The sequence below is a fragment of the Anomaloglossus baeobatrachus genome (genome assembly GCF_048569485.1).
Source record: "Anomaloglossus baeobatrachus isolate aAnoBae1 chromosome 5 unlocalized genomic scaffold, aAnoBae1.hap1 SUPER_5_unloc_4, whole genome shotgun sequence".
Classification (NCBI taxonomy): Eukaryota; Metazoa; Chordata; class Amphibia; order Anura; family Aromobatidae; genus Anomaloglossus; species Anomaloglossus baeobatrachus.
The window spans coordinates 590,294-613,758 of NW_027441808.1; the positions used below are offsets into that span (position 1 = coordinate 590,294).

General features: G+C 51.1%; 2 protein-coding genes across 2 annotated transcripts in view; both read left to right on the forward strand.

The window, feature by feature from the left end:
• Positions 1-22,003, forward strand: part of LOC142259221 (gastrula zinc finger protein XlCGF66.1-like) — a 55,665-nt gene extending 33,662 nt beyond the window's left edge. The window contains exons 2-6 of the mRNA XM_075331711.1: positions 18,111-18,260; positions 18,390-18,569; positions 18,651-18,774; positions 18,858-18,971; positions 21,794-22,003. Of these exons, the coding sequence (XP_075187826.1) occupies positions 18,183-18,260; positions 18,390-18,569; positions 18,651-18,774; positions 18,858-18,971; positions 21,794-21,840 (543 nt within the window). The 5' untranslated portion in view covers positions 18,111-18,182 and the 3' untranslated portion in view covers positions 21,841-22,003. The remainder of the gene's footprint in view (positions 1-18,110; positions 18,261-18,389; positions 18,570-18,650; positions 18,775-18,857; positions 18,972-21,793) is intronic.
• LOC142259228 (uncharacterized) overlaps positions 1-23,465 on the forward strand; it is a 138,828-nt gene that overhangs the window by 109,657 nt on the left and 5,706 nt on the right. The window contains 1 exon segment of the mRNA XM_075331718.1: positions 22,294-23,465. Coding sequence (XP_075187833.1) covers positions 22,294-23,465 — 1,172 coding nt within the window.

Sequence of the window (23,465 nt, forward strand, 5' to 3'; positions counted from 1 at the left end):
CTAGGATTTTGATTGGCTAAGCTGTTAGCAACACGAAAGGACAAGAATCCGTAACCAAGGAGGAGTGGATACTGTACAGAAGGGAAGATTGTACAATACCCTGTGAAGACCTGATAGGCCAGGGCGTCACATTCCCCCTTGGTTAAACGTAGCTCGTCCCCGAGCTACAGGACACCAGAGGTTTATTTTTGTTTTTAAACTGCAAAAGGGGAAAAAGAACATTTTAAACAACACACTTTTATTAACGGGTTTAATCCCACATAGGGGAGGCACTTTACTTAAACGTTACTAAAAATTGTTAAGAGTTCGTCGCCCAACGGTGGGACGCTACCGGTTTCTATGGTAATGGAGGCTCAACCTACTCCATTGCAGCCCCTTCCTGTGACATTCCAGTCCCAATGTCCCGGATCCCAATAACCCGCCACCCAAACAACCTGTTCCCCCTGGAATCCTATGGTGGGTCCATGGCCAGGTTAAGGTCCCGGGTGTTGTCTTTCAGATAACTCTGGTTAGAGGAAGAGCTGTGGAGAATGAAGCGCAATAGGGTCTTACCCTTATAGGCACAGGACAATAGACAAGGGGAGCAAATATACTCACCAACTGTAGTTGTGACAGTCACAACTACTGTAATCGCATTTAAAAATGGATCCAGGCAGCGGCAACCTAAAGTGGCAGATAACAGAGAACAATTGTAGAAAAGGGTTTCTATACCGCGCCAATGATCACAAGTCTGGAAGTCGGATTGATGTGGCTTTATTGTAGCATAGGTCTACGCGTTTCAGGAGCTCTGCTCCCTTCCTCAGGACCATAGAAACAACATCAAATCCGATGTTGTTTCTATGGTCCTGAGGAAGGGAGCAGAGCTCCTGAAACGCGTAGACCTATGCTACAATAAAGCCACATCAATCCGACTTCCAGACTTGTGATCATTGGCGCGGTATAGAAACCCTTTTCTACAATTGTTCTCTGTTATCAGATAACTCTGGTTGGCACAGGAGGTGCAACTATTATACAAGACACAAGTTTGTGTTGGTTACGCCAGTCCTGTGACCATGGTCCATTTTTACCTATATAAAACTTTTAACGAAGTCCATGTACCGGTTGTACACTTTTTCAACAATTTTTCTTGCAAATCAGGTAACTTTCACTCTTTTCATTAAAACTGGTTGATTAGGCACTCATTTACTAACATTTTCTATATGGAAAATAACAAACTATGGAAAATAACAAACGAAAGCACCGATAAATAACAATTCTATGGCATCGTAACTATTGGTACTGTAACATTTTTTTTAACACTCTTCTCTGTACCTCCGTGGAGGTTGCCCAAAGTTTGCACAGGTTGACCTCCTTAACTCTGGGCTCTCGCTCCTCTCTAATGAAGTTTCCACACCCTCTACACGTCCCTCTCCCTCCATGCTAGGTGTAACTGGCAGGATCCTACGTGTACGTGTCAAGGGGACTGGTGATACTCTAGATGCTGGAGTGGATGCAGTGTCAGTAAGCCTTTCCTGCTCTGGTTCTTCCACAGGTTGTGGGAATGTTAACCCAGGGACTATTAGTGCTCCATTCTGCATCGGCCAATTTTCTGGAAAATCACCTAGGATCGTGTGGATCACCTTCTTCCTTCTTTCCACCACTGGAGACTGGGACTGAGGCTCTTCTGCTCTTTTCAAAGGTTCTGGGCACTTCTTCAGGTGGTCTCTGGACACCGTAGCTGTAGTTCGTCCATCGTCTTTGCTAATCAAACAAGTCTTCTGATTATCGAAATTGGATGGCTGTATCACATACGGCTCTTTCTCCCACTGGTCTTCCAACTTGTGTTGTTTCCTCTTTCTTTTTAATACAATTTCACCAGGGGCGAAGGGGGCTGCCTTAGCTTGCTTATTAAAATTCCTCTCTTGCCGCTCCCGGGTCTGATCCAAACTTTCTTCAACGTACATCTGGATCTGTTTGTACTGAGCTTGGCGACGTGAGTCCCAATCTTCTCCGGATGCGTAAGTTTCAGGCAACTCTACCTCCATCTCTAGATCTACCGGGAGTCTTCCAGGCGGGCTCTCATCAGGTAGGCTGGGGTACACTTGGTCAATCCTACTGGAATGTTATTATAAATGTCAACCAAATCTGGCAGCTTTTCAGGCCACCGATTCCGTTCTTCAAGAGGGAGGGTTTTCAGCAAATTAATTACCAGATGATTCATCTTCTCGCACATCCCATTTGTCTGTGCGTGGTAAGGTGTGGTGCGGATCTTCTTGCACCCATATAGGCTGCAGAACTCTTGAAAAATCTCGGCTTCAAACGCAGGACCCTGGTCCGTCAAAACTCGGTCGGGATACCCATGCGGCCTACAGAAATGGGCCTGGAACACCTTTGCTGCTGTGTTGGCAGTCAAATCCTTCACAGGCACCACCACCAGGAAGCAGGAGTAGTGATCAACTATCGTGAGCGCATACGTGTACACACATCTGCTGGAGGTCAATTTAACATGGTCCATAGCCACAATCTCTAGAGGTTGTTTAGTGTCAATCGGTTGGAGGGGTGCACACTGGCTAGTGCCATCTCGTCTTCTCAAGGCGCAGGGACTGCAATTTCTACACCAGGCTTCTATGGAGTCTCTCATTCCTATCCAGTAGAAACGGCTTCTCAGCAACATCTCCAGCTTCTTCCACCTGAAGTGCCCGGCTCCGTCATGATCTGCCTCCAGCACCACTGGGACATTTGACTTAAGCCTGCTTTACACGGGACAACTGATCGTGCGATTTCACGATCGATCGTACCCGGCCCCGTCATTTGTGCATCACGGGCAAATCGCTGCCCGTGTCACACAAAGTTGTGAAACCCGCGTCACATGTACTTACCTGCTGAGCGACCTCGCTGTGGGCGGCGAACGTCCACTTCCTGAATGGGGAGGGACATTCGGCGCCACAGCGACTTCACACAGCCGCCGGCCAATAGAAGCGGAGGGGCAGAGATGAGCGGGATGTAAACATCCCGCCCACCTCCTTCCTTCCACATAGCCGGCGGGAGCCGCGGGAAGCAGGTAAGCGATGCACGGAGCAACGTGTGATACCACGGAATTGATGAACAACCGGCGCCATGTTTCATAAACGATTTTATGAAACCTAGCGACGAGTACACGACTCACAATTTTTGAGCGATACTGCGTCGCTAGGAGGTGTCACACAGGCCGACGTCGCAAGCGACACCGGATGTGCGTCACAAAAACCGTGACCCCGACGATCTATCGCACGATAGATCGTCTCGTGTAAAGCAGCCTTTAGGGACCACGATCTGGCAGATTCTCTCATGAGTCTTGGGGTTGGTCCGACTTCTGCACAATTTACCTTGATGCAGGTAAAGCCGACTCCGATCTTGCCACAACTTCTTGGCCTCTTCTGGAGCGACTGGTCCAAGACGGGCATCAGGTCTGGTCAGCAGTACTTTGACTAACTTAATCGCTGGGTCTCGCTCCTGAGCCTCCAGCCAGCCATTGTGGGGCAACGGATTACAGGTCATCTCTAGTTGTCGGGCACTGGATCTGGATTGTTCCTCCCATGGAGGCTGGTGGAAGTTGTAGCTCGACCTCTTCCAGGTCCTCTTCATTTCCACCATAATTGGACAAGTGAGGCATCCGGGATAGGGCGTCTGCATTAGTGTTCTTATGGTGTTACGTCCGGATGGTGGAAGCACTGGACCGTACACCGATTTCCCCTGAGGAGGCAGCCAGGCCGGTCACCCCGCCAGAGGGTCCTGATGCACGGCAGCCGAAGCACTATTGGTAGCCAGACAGTCCGTAGAGGAGCAGGAAAGGTGTATGTTGCTGAACCCACGGAGTTCTGGACAGTAGTCCGGGTGACGAGGCTCAGGGTCCGAGGCCAGGTTGTAGGGTCAGGCGGAATCCGGAACCTGCTGAGCGATGGGGCGGGTCACCGAACGGAGCCAGGGACTGGAGACTGGCGGAGCTGCAGAGGTGGTGGAACGTCCACCGAAGTCACCATCAGGGTCCAGGGATGGACTTGGTTCGGAGCGGCTGACGTGGCAGGACAGGCTCTGCGAGACAGACAGGGTTAATACAGGGCAAAGCACAGGGTAAAGCAATACGGGGACCTGAACACTAGCTTGCTAAACACGTAGAACAGGCCCCGCCTACCAGGAAAGAGAACCCTAATATACCCTGTACCTGTCTATGCAATATCCTGTTTCTGGGTGCTGGCCCTTTAAGAGAGGGTCAATGACCGCGCGCGCGCCCTAATGCGCATGTGCGAGGCCCGTGTGCCAGAAGCCAGTCCAGGAAGCGGTGAGGAGGAAGCAGGAGCGCCCGGCTGTGTGTCCCATGTCGCAGAGGAGCGCCGGGAGCGGGGAGCAGGACACAAGGAGGGTGCAGGCGAGGAGGACGGGACCGGGACCGGGGTGGTGAGCAGGGGACGCCGGCGGGAACCGGGGAGCGGACCACGGGGACCGGAGTGCGGGGCACGGGGACCGGAGAGCGGGGCCCGGGGACCGGGAAGCATGACAGTACCCCCGTCCCCACGCCCCCCTCCCCGCAACCGGGACAGGAAGGCACGTATCAGAGGAGTGCCAACATTCTCCCGGGGCTCCCAGGACCTATCCTCGGGACCATACCCCGCCCAGTCCACCAGAAAGTATTGCCGACCTCGCACGGTCTTCATGGCCACGATATCCCTTACCGCATAGATGTCATCGTCTGCGATGGGAGGAGGAGCAGTACCGGCATCAGTGGAGAAGGGACCAAGGACAACAGGCTTGAGCAGGGAGACATGGAAGGAGTTGGGTATCCGCATCGTGGCCGGGAGCTGCAGCTTGTAGGAGACTGCATTAATCTTGCTGATGACTTTAAACGGCCCGATGTAACGAGGACCCAACTTGTACGATGGCAACTTCAATCGGACATATTTGGATGCAAGCCAGACCAAATCACCAGGGGGAAACACCGGGGATCCAGGCGCCGTTTGTCCGCATGTCTCTTCATCCGCAAAGAAGCACGCTCTAGGGAAGTCTTGACAGAGCTCCATATGGCTGAGAAGTCGTGGACCAGAGCATCTGCTGCGGGGACGTCGGAAGCCGAGGATACTGGCAATGGGACAGAAGGCTGAAGTCCGTAAATGACTCGGAAGGGAGAGCAGGAAGTGGACTCGCTGATGTGGTGGTTGTGGGAGAACTCAGCCCAAGGAAGAAGCGCGGACTAGTCATCGTGATGGGCATTAACGTAGTGGCGCAGGAAGGAGGTCAGGATCTGATTGACCCGTTCCACTTGCCCATTCGACTGAGGATGGTAGGCTGAAGAGAAGTCCAGAGATACTCCCAGATGTTTGCAGAGGACCCTCCAGAAGCGCGAGGTAAACTGAGTTCCTCTGTCGGACACAATGTGTGTGGGAAAGCCATGCAATCGGAATATATGTTGTATGAAGGAGTCAGCTAGTTCCTGGGCAGAGGGCAGCCCGGCCATGGGAATGAAGTGAGCCATTTTTGAGAAACGGTCCACCACAACCCATATGACTGTGTGTCCGGAGGATAAGGGTAAGTGCGTAATGAAGTCCGTTGCAATATGTTGCCACGGAACGGAAGGAATGGGCAGAGGCAGAAGACGTCCATATGGTAGGTGCTTGGGTGTCTTGTTCCGGGCACAGGACGAACAGGCTGAGACGAAGGTTGCGACGTCTTTACGGAGAGACGGCCACCAGTAGTGACGGACAATCGTACTCCACGTCTTCTTCTGACCGGCATGGCCGGCGATCTTTGAGGCATGGCCCCATTGCAGGACTCTGTGTCTGTCAGTATCAGAGACATAGGTTTTCCCAGGGGGTATCTGAGTCAGAGCGACAGGAGCCACCGGAATGACTTTACTGGGGCTGATGATGGGCTGGAACGTCTCCTCCTCCAGCTCAATGGGCACGAAGGACCTAGACAAGGCGTCTGCCCGCACGTTCTTGTCCGCGGGCCGAAAATGGAGTTGGAAATCAAAACGAGCGAAAAACAAGGACCAGCGGGCTTGTCGTGGGTTCAGTCTTTGGACTAACCGCAGATACTCCAGATTCTTGTGGTCCATGTAGATAATCACAGGATATACAGCTCCCTCCAAGAGGTAGCGCCATTCCTCCAAGGCCAGCTTGACGGCCAGTAGCTCCCGATCACCGATGGTGTAGTTGCGTTCGGGTGCCGAGAAGCTCTTGGAGAAGAATCCACATGTAACCATCTTCCCGGAGCAGGATTTCTGCATCAACACTGCCCCGGCCCCTGAGGAGGAGGCATCCACCTCCAAGGTGAACTGTCGGTTCAATTCAGGGCGATGAAGAACTTGGGAGGAAGCAAACGCCTGTTTCAATGAGCAGAACTCGGCATCGGCCGCCGGTGGCCAGTCCTTAGGATTAGCTCCCTTCTTGGTCAAGGCAGAGAGAGGCGCAGTCAGGGCAGAGAAGTGCGGGATGAATTGCCGATAATAGTTCGCAAAGCCAAGGAAGCGTTGGATAGCCTTCAGTCCGGATGGAGGAGGCCAGTTGAGGATGGAAGACACTTTCTCGGGGTCCATCTGCAGGCCGGTGTCCGAGATTACATAACCCAGAAAGGGAAGGGACGACTTTTCAAAGACGCACTTCTCGTATTTGGCGTACAGACGGTTCTCTCTAAGCCTTTGGAGTACTAGCTGCACGTTCTCTCTGTGGGTCTGTAGGTCCGGAGAGAAGACCAGGATGTCGTCCAGATACACCACGACACAGACATAGAGGAGATCTCTGAACATGTCGTTTACCAATTCTTGGAAGACTGCCGGAGCATTACACAGACCAAAGGGCATGACACAATACTCGTAGTGCCCATCCCGAGTGTTGAATGCGGTCTTCCATTCGTCTCCAGAGCGAATGCGAACCAGGTTGTAGGCCCCACGGAGGTCCAACTTGGTAAATACACGAGCTCCTCGGAGCCGATCAAATAGTTCGGGGATGAGAGGGAGAGGGTATTTGTTTTTTACGGTGATCTGGTTTAATCCCCGGTAGTCAATGCAAGGGCGCAGATCACCCTCCTTCTTCTTGACAAAGAAAAACCCTGCTCCGGCAGGGGACGAGGATCTCCGAATGAAGCCCTTAGCCAGGCTCTCGGTGATATAGGCAGACATGGCCCGTGTTTCAGCAGGGGACAAGGGGTATATTCTTCCTCTAGGAGGCGTAGTTCCTGGCAATAGATCGATGGCACAGTCGTAGGGACGATGAGGCGGTAGTACCTCCGACTCCTTTTTATCAAAAACGTCCGAGAAGGACCAGTAGGCAGAAGGCAGTCCTGGTAGAGACTCTGGAACCGGAGGTCGTCGGATGGGCTGGATGGATTTCAGGCATCTCTCGTGACACGAGGAGCCCCATCGGGTAATTTCACCTGTATTCCAGCTGACCGACGGTTCGTGTGCCCGTAACCATGGGAGTCCCAGCAGGATCTGATGAGACATGCGCGGGAGGACGTAGAAGGTGATCTTCTCGGTGTGCAGGGCACCGATCCGTAAGTCCACAGGCTTGGTGATCAGTGAGACGGTGTCAGAGAGGGGTCTCCCATCTACAGAGGCGATCACCAGCGGTTTTTCCAGTGGGAGAACAGGCACCTGGTACTTATCCACTGTGGCCTGCTGGATGAAGTTGCCTGCTGCTCCGGAATCGAGATACGCCTCTGCCGTGAACCGGGTCTCTTCTGTAGTGACTTGAACAGTCCATGTAACGGAGTCTGAGAGAGTCCCAGCACCTAGGGTGGCCTCTCCTACCAAGCCTAGGCTTTGGAGTTTCCAGGCTTCTCGGGACAAGAGCGTAGCAGGTGTGTGCCATCACCGCAGTAGAAGCAGAGACCCTTTGCTAGTCGTTCTGCTCTGCGTTGCTCAGACTGCCTCAGGCGGTCAATCTGCATGGGCTCGATGGTAGACGCGCCAGGTGACGCCGACTGGGGAGCGATGGACTTCTGTGGTGGGGAGGAGTGCCTTATCGGACGCCTCTCGCGGGACACCTCTTTGGCTTGTTCCTGAAAGCGAAGATCCACTCGAGTCGCTAGATCAATCAGGGCATCCAGGGTGGAAGGCACGTCACGACCAGCCAGCTCATCTTTAATACGACCCGAGAGTCCTTCCCAGAAGGCGGCGGTTAGAGCCTCATTGTTCCACCCTAATTCCGAAGCCAACGTGCGAAAACGTATAGCATATTGGCCCACCATCAGAGTCCCCTGACGTAACCGGAGGAGGGATGAGGCAGACGCGGAGGCGCGTCCGGGCTCGTCAAAGGTGCCACGAAAAGCCTGCAGGAACTCCTGGATGTCGGCGGTTACCAGATCCTCCTTCTCCCACAAGGGGTTCATCCAGGCCAGTGCCTATCCCTCTAGATGGGACATCATGAACGCGACCTTGGCTTGGTCAGAGGCAAAAAGGTGCGGCAGCAGCTTGAAATGGAGGGAGCATTGATTTATGAATCCCCTGCAGATCTTGGGATCTCCGGCGTACCGGGGTGGTGAGGCCAAACAAAGTTTGGAAGTATCCGAGGAGGCTGCCACGGGAGCTGCGGCCGTGGATTGCACAGTGGACACCTGAGATGCCAAGGACGTGGCCGTTGCTTGTAGCGTGTTCAGGCGGGTATCCACAGAAGACATGAAGGACAGCATGCGGGTCTGGGTCTCGCGCTGTCGTACGAGTTCCTGCTGCAAGGCCGCTAGTGCTTCGGCGGGATCCATGGCCTGTTCTAGCTGTTACGTCCGGATGGTGGAAGCACTGGACCGTACACCGATTTCCCCTGAGGAGGCAGCCAGGCCGGTCACCCCGCCAGAGGGTCCTGATGCACGGCAGCCGAAGCACTATTGGTAGCCAGACAGTCCGTAGAGGAGCAGGAAAGGTGTATGTTGCTGAACCCACGGAGTTCTGGACGGTAGTCCGGGTGACGAGGCTCAGGGTCCGAGGCCGGGTTGTAGGGTCAGGCGGAATCCGGAACCTGCTGAGCGATGGGGCGGGTCACCGAACGGAGCCAGGGACTGGAGACTGGCGGAGCTGCAGAGGTGGTGGAACATCCGCTGAAGTCACCGTCAGGGTCCAGGGATGGACTTGGTTCGGAGCGGCTGGCGTGGCAGGACAGGCTCTGCGAGACAGACAGGGTTAATACAGGGCAAAGCACAGGGTAAAACAATACGGGGACCTGAACACTAGCTTGCTAAACACGTAGAACAGGCCCCGCCCACCAGGAAAGAGAACCCTAATATACCCTGTACCTGTCTATGCAATATCCTATTTCTGGGTGCTGGCCCTTTAAGAGAGGGTCAATGAACGCGTGCGCGCCCTAATGCGCATGCGCGAGGCCCGTGTGCCAGAATCCAGTCCAGGAAGCGGTGAGGAGGAAGCAGGAGCGCCCGGCTGTGTGTCCCATGTCGCAGAGGAGCGCCGGGAGCGGGGAGCAGGACACAAGGAGGGTGCAGGCGAGGAGGACGGGACCGGGACCGGGGTGGTGATCAGGGGACGCCGGCGGGAACCGGGGAGCGGACCACGGGGACCGGAGTGCGGGGCGCGGGGCCCGGGGACCGGGAAGCGTGACATATGGCTAGCCCTGTACTTAATAACGAAATCGTAGTTGGCCAGTCGTGCGACCCATCGTTGCTCCAAAGCCCCCAACTTTGCTGTATCCAAATGAGTCAATGGATTATTTTCAGTGTACAACGTGAACTTAGCAGCAGCGAGGTAATGTTTGAACTGTACAGTTACCGCCAAGACAAGTGCCAGAAATTCCAATTAGAAACGGCTATAATTCTCTGGATTTCTTTCCGTAGGTCTTAGCTTCCAGCTGGCATAAGCAATCACCTTTTCTTTGCCCTTCTGTACTTGGGACAAAACGGCTCCCAGCCCTACATTGCTGGCATCAGTGTACAACACGAAGGGGAGGCCATAATCGGGATGAGCCAAGATTTCTTCCCCGGTTAGGGCGGACTTCATCCTCTTGAAAGAATCTTCTTGTTCCGCTCCCCATTTGAACGGAGGCCCCAAGGATTTACCGTGTGCAGCCTGGCCCACCAGGAGATTCTGCAAGGGGGCCGCTATTTGGGTATACCCCTTCACGAACCTCCGGTAGTACACCATCAGGCCTAGGAACTGTTGCACTTCTCTGACTGTAGTGGGCCGTGGCCAATTCTGGATGGTTGTGATCTTTTCGGGGTCCGGGGCCACACCTTCAGCACTCACCACATGCCCCAAATACTGCACCTTCGGTTTCAACAAGTGACACTTGGACGGCTTGAGCTTCATTCCGTACAAGGAACAGAGCATCAAAAACCTCGGACAGATGCTCCAAGTGTGCTTCGTAGGTCTTGGAGTAAACAATAACGTCGTCCAGATACAGCAAGACGGTTTCAAAGTTACAATGGCCCAAACAGCACTCCATTAACCTCTGGAATGTCCCGGATGTATTGCACAGCTCGAATGGCATACTATTAAACTCACATAGATCCATCGGGGTAGCAAAGGCGGTCTTCTCCCGGTCTTCCTCGGCAACTGCGACCTGCCAGTACCCGCTGGTAAGGTCAAGGGTGGAAAAGTACGTTGGGACTTTAGAGCGGCTAATGACTCCTCAATGCGGGACAGAGGGTAGGCATCTTTAAGGGTAATCTTGTTAATCTGGTGGTAGTCTACGCACATCCTCATGGTCCCATCCTTCTTCTTTACCAGCACCAGTGGGGCGGCCTACGGACTGCAGCTATCACGGATCACTCCTGCTTCTTTCATACTTCTGAGCATGTCCTTGGCACATTGATAATGGGCAGGTGGTATAGGCCTGTACCTTTCTTTGATAGGTGGGTGCGTGCCAGTGGGTATGTGGTGTTGTACCCCCTTAATTCACCCAAAATCCAATGGGTGCTTGCTAAAGACCTGCTCATATTCCTTGACCACCCTGTAGACCCCTTGTTTGTGATGTGCGGGTGTAGAGTCGGTGCCCACATGTAGCTCCTGACACCCCTTCTCTACTGGACCCTGGGGATCAGCGCCAGGATGTTAACTTTGCTCGCCTGAAGACCCTGTTGCATGAATGTCATCTGCATTTACTGTAAACAGCTTGGCTATGATGGCATAGAGGGGCAATGTGGCCTCCTCTTCCCCATAGTTTAGCACGCGCACAGGCACCCTCCCCTTCTGGACATCCACTACCCATCTGGCCGTGAACACAGTGGGCCAATGTTCTGAGTGTAGGGGTTCTACCACTGCTTGGTAACCCTGTCCCCGGGAGTCTATAGCTGCTCTGCACCATATCAACATTTCACTTTGTGGGGGCACTACTAGGGGGGTTGCATCCATTACCCGTACACCACCTATCTCACCTCCAGAGAGATTTACCTGTTGCCGCTGCAGGAGAGCTCGGATCTCACGTTGCAGGACCCTCTGTCGCCCTGCTCCTGCAGTCTCAGACAGCTGTTGAAGCAAAAACAACACTTCACCCATGCAATTCTCAATGACATTTGTTCCTAAAATGATCTTCGGGTTCCGATCACTATGGTCATTTTGTAATACTATCAGGCCTTGTCTGACTAATTCTACTCGGCCCACTTTTACAGTCACCTCCTTGAATCCAATTTGAGTCACAGGTAACCCGTTGACAGCATAGATGGTCAAACCGTTGTCTGGGGGCATCAAGTCATCATCAAGTCAGAACTTCTTATAGAGTACATAAGGGATAGTTGTTACCTGTGAGCCGGTGTCAAGAAGTGCAGAGGTAGGGATCCCATCCAATGTAATAGAGACGATGGGCCGTCCCCTGACATACCGCTCTCTCCAGTCTGCTGGGCCTTGGCAATTTATTCCTGGGGATTGGCCCTTGGCCCCAGGGGCTGCCTGTTTAAAGGACAGCTTCGTGCGTAGTGGCCGGTCTTGTTACATTTATAACAAACAGGTGGATCATACCGGTCACTGCCTCGTTCTCTGTACGCTGAGGTCCGCTTTCTCATCGAGGGGACGTCCTCTGGGCAATCCGCCAGTTGGATCTCTCTCGACGGGATGGTCTTTGACTTCAGTTGCATGGCTTCCAGAATCCAGGCGACGTCCTTAGTTGTTGCACTTGGGTAGATAAATCGGGTACTACTCTCCCAGTTGCTGTTAAGGGAGTCGTTGCAGGCAGGGCCAGGGCAGAGGGCTTTACTTGTGCTGGGGAGGCATCGGCCTGCCAAGCCAGGAGTGGGGAGTCAGGAGCCTCTGGGGGCTGTAGGGCCTGGATTGCCCGTTCTTTCAGGATAGCAAAGTGCAAAGCAGGGTGCTCCAAAGCCCATAGCTGGAGCTGCTTGCGGTCCTCCACCGACCCGAGGCCTTTTAGGAACTGCTCCACTAGCATCTTGTTCCCTTCCGGCTCTCCGATATCGTTGGTCAGTCTCAGGGTCCGCAGCGCTGCTTGCAATCTCAAGGCGTAATCTCGGATGTTATTGTACTGCCCCGCGCTCGGCTGCACCCGAGCCGCTCGGATCCGGACTCGTTTGTCGGTGGCTCGAGCGCCTCCGGACCGGGAGTTACTTCGCTCTGAAAGGGGCTGGCGCTTTGAAGGGGGTTTAGGGTTAAGGCTGGGGCCATGGTGTTTGTTGTTACGAGTTCGTGACGCCACCGACGGGTTGTGCTGAATGTGGACACCACCGCTGCTGTTCACTAGGACCCCGGGGGAGATGTTGTGCAGCTTTGGTGTTAACCCCTCCGTGGGCAGGGGAGATGGCCCCTGGACCCGTTTGGTGTGAGTTATCGGTGCTTGGCGGTGCAGGGCGATGCGTGGCCTGAGGGCACAGTTGTACTCACTATTACAGATGCACAAGAGTCTCTGGTAAACCAAAAAGATGGTGGTCGGTGCCCGCAGCCGGCTGCGTCTGGTCCCCCAGGCGGGTTGGTGGTCTCCGCCTTTCTCCTGCACCTTCTGTGTAGCTATGGACAACCCGTGCTTCAGCAACGGGAGCCCGCTCCCCGGGATTATGTGTCGGGAGAGCCCGTTTGCCCGCAGACGCTGGCCCTTTGGATCTCTTAGCCTGAGCGGTGGCTTTTTATCCCTTTTCGGTGGGCTGTTGTCTTCAGTGGGGACTTGGGTGGGAAAGGACCTAAAGTCCAGACCTCAATCAGTTAATTAACGGGATCCGGTAGTTTCGGGACCGCGTTTCAGGGTCTGAGTACCCCCCTTTGTGCTCCAGTTTCCAGTCGGTTTCCCGGTTCGGTACCGGCAGGCCACTACCCTGTCCCGGTCCCTTATAGTTCCACCGAGCCATCTTCCCGACTCCTGCAGGCTGAGGCCACCATCTGCCTCCTAGCCAGAGGTGACTGGGCTCCGACCCAGAGACCCGGAGTTAGGCGGGCTTTGCACGTTGCGACATCGCAAGCCGATGCTGCGATGTCGCACGCGATAGTCCCCGCCCCCGTCGCAGGTACGATATCTTGTGATAGCTGGCGTAGCGAAAATTATCGCTATGCCAGCTTCACATGCACTCACCTGCCCTGCAACCGTCGCTCTGGCCGGCGACCCACCTCCTTCCCAAGGGGGCGGGTCGTGCGGCGTCATAGCGACGTCACACGGCAGGCGGCCAATAGCGGCGGAGGGACGGAGATGAGCAGGATTTAAACATCCCGCCCATCTCCTTCCTTCCGCATAGCCGGCGGCGGCAGGTAAGGTGATGTTCTTCGCTCCTGCGGCGTAACACACAGCGATGTGTGCTGCCGCAGGAACGACGAACAACATCGTACCTGTCGCGGCAGCGTAATTATAGAAAAGTCGGAGCCTGCACCGATGATACGATAACGACACCTTTGAGCTCGTTAATCGTATCATCTAGAATTTACACACAACGATGTCGAAAGTGACGCCGGATGTGCGTCACTTTCAATTTGACCCCACCGACATCGCACGCGCGATGTTGCAACGTGCAAAGCCGCCCTTAGACTGGGGCAAACTTGGGCACAGGTCTGCCTCTGCACTTGTACTTCACTCCTCCACTCCTCAAACTAATCTAACTGTTTTTCCTGCCTCAGGAGCTGTGAACTCCTCGGTGGGTGTGGCCAACCGCCTGGCTCCACCCCCCTGGTGTGAACATCAAATCCTGAGGGAGGTGATTAGGGTTTTAAGAGTGACTGATGACACCTTTTTAGGGCACGGGTGTTTGTGCAAGGGCTTACCTGTGACTATCTGGCTAGTCCAGGGCGTCACATTCCCCCTTGGTTTAATACAGACCGTCCTCGGGCTGTCCGACCACCACCGGTTTATTTTTGTTGTAACTGCAAAAGATAAACGGGAAAAACAGATACAAGTATAATAACATTATTTACATTATAAGCAAGTGTGGAAATCATCCCTTACGGGGGGCATGTTACTTTAACGTTGCAAACATAAAACATTTTTATTAAATGGGAACGGGTCCTTTCATTTGCCCACCCAAGCAAACCTACCCCTTGATGCTGCCTCTAAGAACAGGTCAGCACCCCTCTTCCCCAGTCCAGGAATCGGGTCCGGGTATTGCCCACAACGGGCCGGGTACAAAGTTCCATACCCGGCAGTCTCTCAGAGGTCCCACGTCCAGGGGACCCCTGGACCCGGAGGGTTGTCACCGGTTGCCATGGTGACGGGACCTCGGCCGACTCTACAGCAGGCCCTTCGTCCAACCAGCCTCTCCGGAAACCGTAGACATGAAAGGTGTTCCAGGGGCTTTTTACAAAGCCCAAAAGTTATTGGGTGGTCTGCAAGTTCTCGGCCTTGTCTATGTTTAAAACGGGACCGCGTTTCAGGGTCTGAGTACCCCCTTTGTGCTCCAGTTTCCAGACGGTTCCCCGGTTCGGTACCGGCGAGCCACTATCCTGTCCCCGGTCCCTTACGGTTCCACCGAGCTGTCTTCCCGGCTCCTGCAGGCTGAGGCCACCGTCTGCCTCCTAGCCAGAGGTGACTGGGCTCCGAGCCAGACACCCGGAGTTAGACTGGGGCAGACTTGGGCACAGTCTGCCTCTGCACTTGTACTTCACTCCTCCACTCCTCAAACTAATCTGTTTTTCCTGCCTCAGGAGCTGTGAACTCCTCAGTGTTCATGGCCAACCACCTGGCTCTGCCCCCCTGGTGTGAACATCAAATCCTGAGGGAGGTGACTAGGGTTTTAAGGGTGGCTGATGACACCTTTTTAGGGCACGGGTGTTTGTGCAAGGGCCTACCTGTGACTACCTGGCTAGTCCAGGGCGTCACACTATCCTGGGGCCGTTGCTTGCAGCTGTAGAACCTCATTCTCAGCTCCGCTTCTGTGCGGGTTTCAAATGCAGCTCCCAGTCTCCTGAAAATGGTGGTCACTGATGTCCGGTCTGCTTCAGTCCACATCTCCACTTCTAGCTCGGCAGCATTGGTCAGCTGTCCCAGTACCACCGAGGCCCGCTGCCGCCCGTTTAAGGCATACATATCCAGAACGTTACAGATTTTCCTCTTAAATCCTTGCAGCGCATCTGATCGGCCGTCATACTGTGGGAGCCAGGCATACATACGGCAATGTTATCGGCATTATGGGGACAACTGCTTCAGGTCCCGGTGCCGCTGCCTCTTGCGACTGGAGCGGCGTACGATGCGCCATCATTACCCTGGTCGGGCGGAGGCAGCACCGCCACACTCCAATCGTCTGGAACCGACATCTCCGCGCGCCACCTTGGTCTTTTCGCAGCACTCCCTTGCTGACCGTGGCCCTCTGGGAACTTCCGGTTACGGCCTCACTGGGAAGACGAAGGGCGGGGCTTAGGCTTTGCATGCTTTCTTGGGGAAGATGGCGTTTTGGCGCGAAAAAATGCCAGAAAATGGCAGAATTGGCGGGAAACAGAATCTTGACTCGCAGTTTTCGGCTTTTAAGGCGCACGTCACCCAGGTAAGTGGGTCCTGCTCGTATCCTGTTCGTGACGCCAGGTTTTTCGAAAGTGTACCGCCCCCATTCCAGCGGCCGAGCCGCTCGGATCCAGAGCCGCGGTGGCTCAAGGGGTCTCCGGACCCAGGGGTTCGCGCGGACACTTGAATTAAAGAAGAGAGGGGGAGATATGTACAGGGGAGATGTGTAAGCTCGTGATGCCACCCACGGTGCGTGGTAATGGGGGAGACCACTGCTACTGTTGGGGAGCCCGGTGGCGATGGTGGAGCAGCAGGATGTTTAACCCCTCCGTGGGTAGGGGGTTTGTGCCCCGGGGCCCGTTGGATTGTTGGTGATTGGGGTGCCATTGAGTAGAGGAAAAGGGGGCTTTCAGTGTACTCACTCAGTCCAGGAATAATAACACAGACAGCTTGTAAACCAGAATTCTGAGCACCACTGCAGCTTGGAGGGAGCACGCTTGGGTCCGTGCCCTTGGTGTTGCTGTAAGCCTGTGGCCTTTCCTTGGCACTTGATTTCCTCTAGTTGGACAGTTAAGCCTGCTTTACATGTTACGATTTCGCATACGATATCGTATGCGATCTTAACCGCCCCCATCGTATGTGCGGTACATTCAATTTGTTGAATGTGCCGCACAAACGATTAACCCCCATCACACTTCGAACGTCCACTTCCTGGAGTGGGAGGGACGTTCGGCGTCACATCGACGTCACGTGGCATCCGGCCAATAGAAGCGGAGGGGCTGAGATGAATGGTACGTAAATATCCCGCCCACCTCCTTCCTTCCGCATTGCTGGCCGGGAGCAGCTGGACGCAGGTAAGATCTGTTCATCATTCATCGTGTGCTACCCCGGGTACGATGAACAATCTGACGTTCAATTTTTAGGAATTGAACGACATGCATGTGATGAACGTTTTAAGGTTCAATCGCAATCGCACGTACCTGTCACACACTACAATGTACCTTACGATGCCGGATGTGCGTCACTTACGACGTGACCCCGCCGACACATCATAAGATATATTGTAGCGTGTAAAGCGGGCTTAAAGCATAAAACTTTTCGGATCCCGCTCACCCGTATGGCTAACGGAGTGAGCTTGCTCTCAGGGTTCACGCGTAGGATTTCTTTGGACTGTATTGGGAAAGTCCTATCCCATCGATGTGCTAGTACCCCGGTTTTGGAGTGGGTTGGGGATGAATCTTGAAGTCTTCACCACTGTCTGGCAAATTACCTGAACGCGTGAAGCTACTTCCCGGCCTAGGGTCCACATACCTCGTCATGCCCTGGCCCCTGCCCAGTGATGGCTCAAGGCTGCCGGCTGCCCTCCTCGGCAGTCCGTGCCCCTTGACATGTTCCCCTGCGACCTGGGTTCCAGCTCCTACCAGGCCCAGACCAACGTCTGCCACCTAGTAACTTCAGGAGCCCTGCTCCAGGCCGGTGACCTCTCCCTCTCAGAGAGTCACCTCCACCTCCTTCTCCTTCCACTTCCGTTTCACACTTTCTTCTAAGTGTCACTTTCTCACTTTCTCCTCACCAACACCCTATCTGGGCAGCCCTATTCCCTTCAGGCCCCCCAATGGTGTGTCTGGTGGGTACGGTATAAAGTGTTTCTAGGATTTTGATTGGCTAAGCTGTTAGCAACTCCAAAGGACCAGGATCCATAACGAAGGAGGTGTGGATACTGTAGAGAGGGGCAGATTGCACAACACCCTGTGACGACCTGATAGATCAGAGCCTCACATATGCTTTTTAGGGTTAATTGGGCAGTTCACGTCTCCACCCACATGCAGCCATAAACAGATCACTTCTGGGGGAGGGTGGGTTTTTTCCATTTTTTTTTTGCTTGTGCACACTACATCCGATCATTCTGTTGTTACCCCCAGTGCAAGCCGATCAAACCCTGCAGGTGACTCACACTGGGTTGAGCACCGAGCGTACCCGAGTACCGCGATACTCCGAGAGTGGTTTACATTCATAAAGCCCCCGAACTCTGAACTCGAACTTAGTGTTCTTGGAAAAGTCGGAGTTTGTACTGATAGCCAAAATTCAGTTTCACTCATCTCTAGTGGTATTTTTGCATCAATGGAGTTGAGTGAGGAATTGTTTTTTTCTTGATGAGCCAACATTTTCATTGATCCCATTCTAGGTACAATATGAATAATTGATCACTTTTCATTGTATTTATATGGCTATAAAATGATATCTCACCTCCCGTATCTGAATTAATTTTCCATATCATCTGCTCATCTCCTTCCCATTCAGGTCCTTATAATATCAAATCCTCTCAGTGGAGATCTTCTATATAACAGAATTCTCCTGATTGCCCCGTGAAGGATGGATATGGACAGGGACAAGATGGCGGAGAGGATATTACACCTCACCCTAGAGATCCTCTTCCGGCTTACTGGAGAGGTGAGAGATTCTGATGACGTCACATTACATCATTCTTATCTATGGGAATAACAGATGGACAGAACTGGAGAGGTGAGGACTCTGGAAATGTCTGTAGTGAGATTTATTACTGTGTCTCTCCATAACCAGGATTACACAGTAGTGAAGAAGACCTCTAGTGAGCGCTGTCAGAACCCTGTGTCTGAGGGATGGGGAAGACCCCTGAGCCCAATCACGGGGCCTCCACCTCACCCCCCGATACATGAGGGCATCAATGGGCAGAAGATCCTAGAACTCACCTACAAGATGATTGAGCTGCTGACTGGAGAGGTGACACTGCTGGGAATGCTGGGACATTATACAGTAACGCTATGAAGGGATCGGGGGTGACGGTATCATTGTATGTGTCAGGTTCCTATAAGGTGTCAGGACGTCACCATCTATTTCTCCATGGAGGAGTGGGAGTATTTAGAAGGATACAAAGATCTGTACAAGGACGTCATGATGGAGGATCCCCAGCCCCTCACATCACCAGGTAATAGACAGGACTAAATACACACGGCCTATAATTATCTGTAAGTAAGGAATGAATTCAGCCCTTGTATGTGTCTCCTCCAGGTCTATCCAGTAGGAGGACAACACCAGAGAGATGTCCCCGTCCTCTTCTCCCACAGGACTGTAAACAAGAAGATCCCGATGTTCCTCAGGATGTGTTTCCTCCAGATCTATCCAGTAAGAGATATCTACTCATGCACTTTCTGCACTAATTTTGTGTTTACATTTTTAGACTTTCTGCTCTGGGGTTTTTTTTAGCTGTATTTTCTTTTCTTCTTCTGCTGTTTGTTTCTAGTGCCTTCTCTATGTTGTTATGAAGGCAACTCAAAGACCTGCAGAGGGTTCACGAATACTCTGTTTCCCCAAAAATACGACCTACACCAAAAATAAGCCCTAGCATGATTTTATGGGATTTTTGGAGAATGAAATATAAGCCCTACTCCAAAAATAAGCCATAGTTACAGTCAGGGCCAGCGTTAGGAGGAGTTAAACTGCGCAATTTCTCAGGAACCCAACTCTCTTCGGGTCCCCATCAGTTGTATTCTAAGGTTGATTGTTTAAGGACCTTTGATGACTTCAAAGTCATGTGACATGATGTAACCAAAGGTCTCATCATTGCAGGAGTCTAAATTGAACAGAATAAAGGCTGGCATGCAGGACTGGTATTAAGGGAAAGGGAGAGCAAACTGGACAATTTCACAGAACCCCCATTCTACTAGGTCCCCCAGTGTTTATATACCGATTATAGGACTGCTTAAGGACCTTTTTAACATCACATCATGTGATATAAGGTCTCTTAATTACAGAAGTCTAAAAATAAAGAGGCGATAGGCTGGTGTGTGTGTGTGTGTGTGTGTGTGTGTGTGTGTGTGTGTGTTCATGCAAATTTTAACTAGCTTTGCCAAAATAGGCAGAGTTACAGCCGCACACTGAAATGCAAAGGTTTACAACTACCAAAAAAGATGTAGTTAAATTATTGCTTTAGAGAGTGTGAATTACTGGCAAACTACCCTGGAAGGAATGGAGACACCTACAGAAGGAGATTTTACACCCTGATTCATCAAAGCAATTATGGCATAAACCACTTTGAAATTTCTCAAAAAAATGTGTGCAGCACAGAGTTTTAAAAAAAATTGTGCAACTTTTGGAGGTTTCACGCCAATTTTAACCAGCTTTGTCAAAATGGGCAGAGCTTGGCCAGAAGAAGGGTGTGATGCCACCGCTTCTCTAATTCATAACAAAATGCAGTGTTCCCTATGCCAGAAATCTCACTCCAATCCATGATGTAATTTTTCAGTGTCCATTGCCAGTCTTGATGAGTTGGAGCTCTAATGTTTATCTGCATAGACCGCAAGAACCTGCTACCGGATTGGTTACAAAGCCTAAGGATGGGCCATCAACGTTACAGTCCCGGGAAACCCCATTATACAGTGTGTCCACCCATATCCTGTCCACCGCCATTAACTTGAGAACGGCGGCAGCTTTAGGCATAAAAGTGTTTTCTGGGTATAGTAAACTAGCCATGCACTACGCAATGAAACCACCTATAGCGCCACCTGGTTGAAAACAACGGAGTTAGCATTTTTATTATGAAATTGGAACGAGATAGAGAAAAAACGTGAATTACAAAGTTGTAGGGCATACCTAGACACCACTTCTATGCCTATAGCTGCCGCCGTTCTCAAGTTAATTGCGGTGAACAGGATATGGGTGGACACACTGTATATCTGGCATATGTAACTATTTTATTTTCGTCTTCGAAAAAACCCTCTTTGAAATTGTCTATGTTGTGGATCAATGTAACAAGGAGATGTTTGCAGGGTATGACAACTGTCATGGCGGCATCAGGATCTGTGGAAACTACACTCTGCCTGCTAACTTCTCTGATGTCTGTGAGCAGTGCAGGGAGATGCAGGTGTCAAACCACAGGCTTGGGCAGGCTAGTAAGAGTTATTCTCTGCTGAGCTGCTTGTTAATGTCTTTGATCACATGCTGTAAAGGGGAAAGTATCATTCGCTTCCCTTCTGTATATGCTGGCTGGACTATCTCATTAATGCCAACTATAGGTTACCTATACTTGTCTGGTGAGGTGTTGTGATCGAGATGTACGGGTTATTGTTGTGTACTATTGCTGTAAGCTGTTGTGGTGTTAAGCCTTGTTGTCTTTTTGTTGCTGCCTTCCAGCTCTTGCTTTTCTCCTTAGTCTCTCACTGTTTATTTCTGTGACTTTGCAATGTGTCCTGTCTGTCTTAATCTGTGTTTCCCGTCTTTCTTAATCTGTGTTTCCATCATACTCCTGCCCATTCCTTTCCCGGGGGGATAACAGATTAGATCTCTTCAGGAGACTAGTAAGGCACGGGACTCTGGCATCTCCATCTTCAGGGGTAATTCAGTGGTTAGGAATAGGTTAGTGTCCCCTAGCATGAGGGACAGTATAGGAGCCCCCTTTCCCTCATTATCCTGCAGTCACATTGTGACAATCAATCAGATTATTTACTATAGCACATTCCAGAGAACTGGTGCTAGAAATGGAAGATCCGCATTAACGAAGATGTAACTCTTAAGGCCGCTTTACACACAACGATATCGCTAGCGATCTCGTTAGCGATGTGACACGCCCAGATCATTGCTACGATTTGCCGATATCGCTCATAGGTCGATTTTTAGCAGTCACACGTACCCATCTCACAAACGACGCTACATCGTTCAGCGATATATTGTTTGACTATTGTGGTCGTGTGGACACCGTCACACAGCAATCCTCCCAACAATTTCGGCAATGACAGAGGCGTTTAATTGTGTCCGCCTTATCAACCATGCCTGCCAAATCAGAACGCAGTTGGTACCACCAATCAGAGCGGAGGAGGCATGGAGCATTGCTCGTAACGACACGCCCGCGTCGCTGATGACGGACACACTAACGATGTTGTTTGAAATGACGAACAATAGTTTAAAACTGAACGACGCGTCAACGATCAACTATTTTTGCTATTTTTAAGATCGTTCGGAGTCGCTCATAGGTGTCACACACCAACGACATCGCTAACGACGACGGAAGTACGTCACGAAAACCGTGACCCTGATGACATATCGTCAGATAAATCGTAGCGCGTAACGGGACCTGAAGATGTCAAAATTGGACAACAGATTCAGAATACATTTTTTCCTCATTTAATTTCTGATGTTATGGTTTAAAAAAATAAATTTGCTTTCAAGATATTAAAAACTAATAACATTGTATTTATTTTTAGGAGATTACTGTATTTTGAGTTCGTATGGAAATCTATTATCTTCAGAATTTGAAACAGACAATCAAAGTGTCACACATGATACATATGAAGAGCATGCTGTTGTCCCAGATATACCTCCAGTCCTTCCTCGGAAAGCTCTATCATCTAATCTTTTCAAACAAGTCCAAAATTCTGATTCATTACAGAATTGTCAGCAAAATAAAAGTTACAGTAGGGATGTGGAATATGAAACTGCTCCTACAAGGGAGAAACCATTTTCATGTCCAGAGTGTGGGAAATGTTTTATTCAGAAATCACAACTTGTTCAGCACCAAAGATCTCACACAGGGGAGAAGCCATTTTCATGTTCAGAATGTGGGAAAAGTTTTATTCGGAAATCAGCTCTGGTTAGACATCAAAGATCTCACACAGGGGAGAAGCCATTTTCATGTTCAGAGTGTGGGAAATGTTTTATTTGGAATTCAGAACTTGTTGACCATCAAAGATATCACACAGGGGAGAAGCCATTTTCATGTTCAGAGTGTGGGAAATGTTTTAGTCAGAAATCACACCGTTTTCAGCATCAAAGATCTCACACAGGGAAGAAGCCATTTTCATGTTCAGAATGTGGGAAATGGTTTAGTCAGAAAGCACAACTTTTTCAGCATCAAAGATCTCACACAGGGGAGAAGCCATTTTCATGTTCAGAATGTGGGAAATGTTTTATTCGGAAATCAGCTCTGGTTAGACATCAAAGATGTCACACAGGGGATAAGCCATTTTCATGTTCAGAGTGTGGGAAATGTTTTATTTGGAATTCAGAACTTGTTGCCCATCAAAGATCTCACACAGGGGAGAAGTCATTTTCATGTTCAGAGTGTGGGAAATGTTTTATTCAGAAATCATACCTTGTTAGACATCAGAAAAATCACACAGAGATTAAGCCGTTTTCATGTTCAGAATGTGGGAAATGTTTTATTCAGAAATCAGACCTTGTTAGACATCAGAACAATCACACAGGGGTGAAGCCATTTTCATGTTCAAAGTGTGGGAAATGTTTTAACTGGAAATCAGAACTTGTTGTACATCAAAGATGTCACACAGGGGAGAAGCCATTTTCATGTTCAGAATGTGGGAAATGTTTTATTCAGAAATCATACCTTGTTAGACATCAGAAAAATCACACAGAGATTAAGCCGTTTTCATGTTCAGAATGTGGGAAATGTTTTATTCAGAAATCAGATCTTGTTAGACATCAGAACAATCACACAGGGGTGAAGCCATTTTCATGTTCAAAGTGTGGGAAATGTTTTAACTGGAAATCAGAACTTGTTGTACATCAAAGATCTCATACAGGGGAGAAGCCATTTTCATGCCTGGAATGTGGTAAATGTTTTACTAGGAAATCAACTCTTATTGACCATGGAAAACTTCACACGGG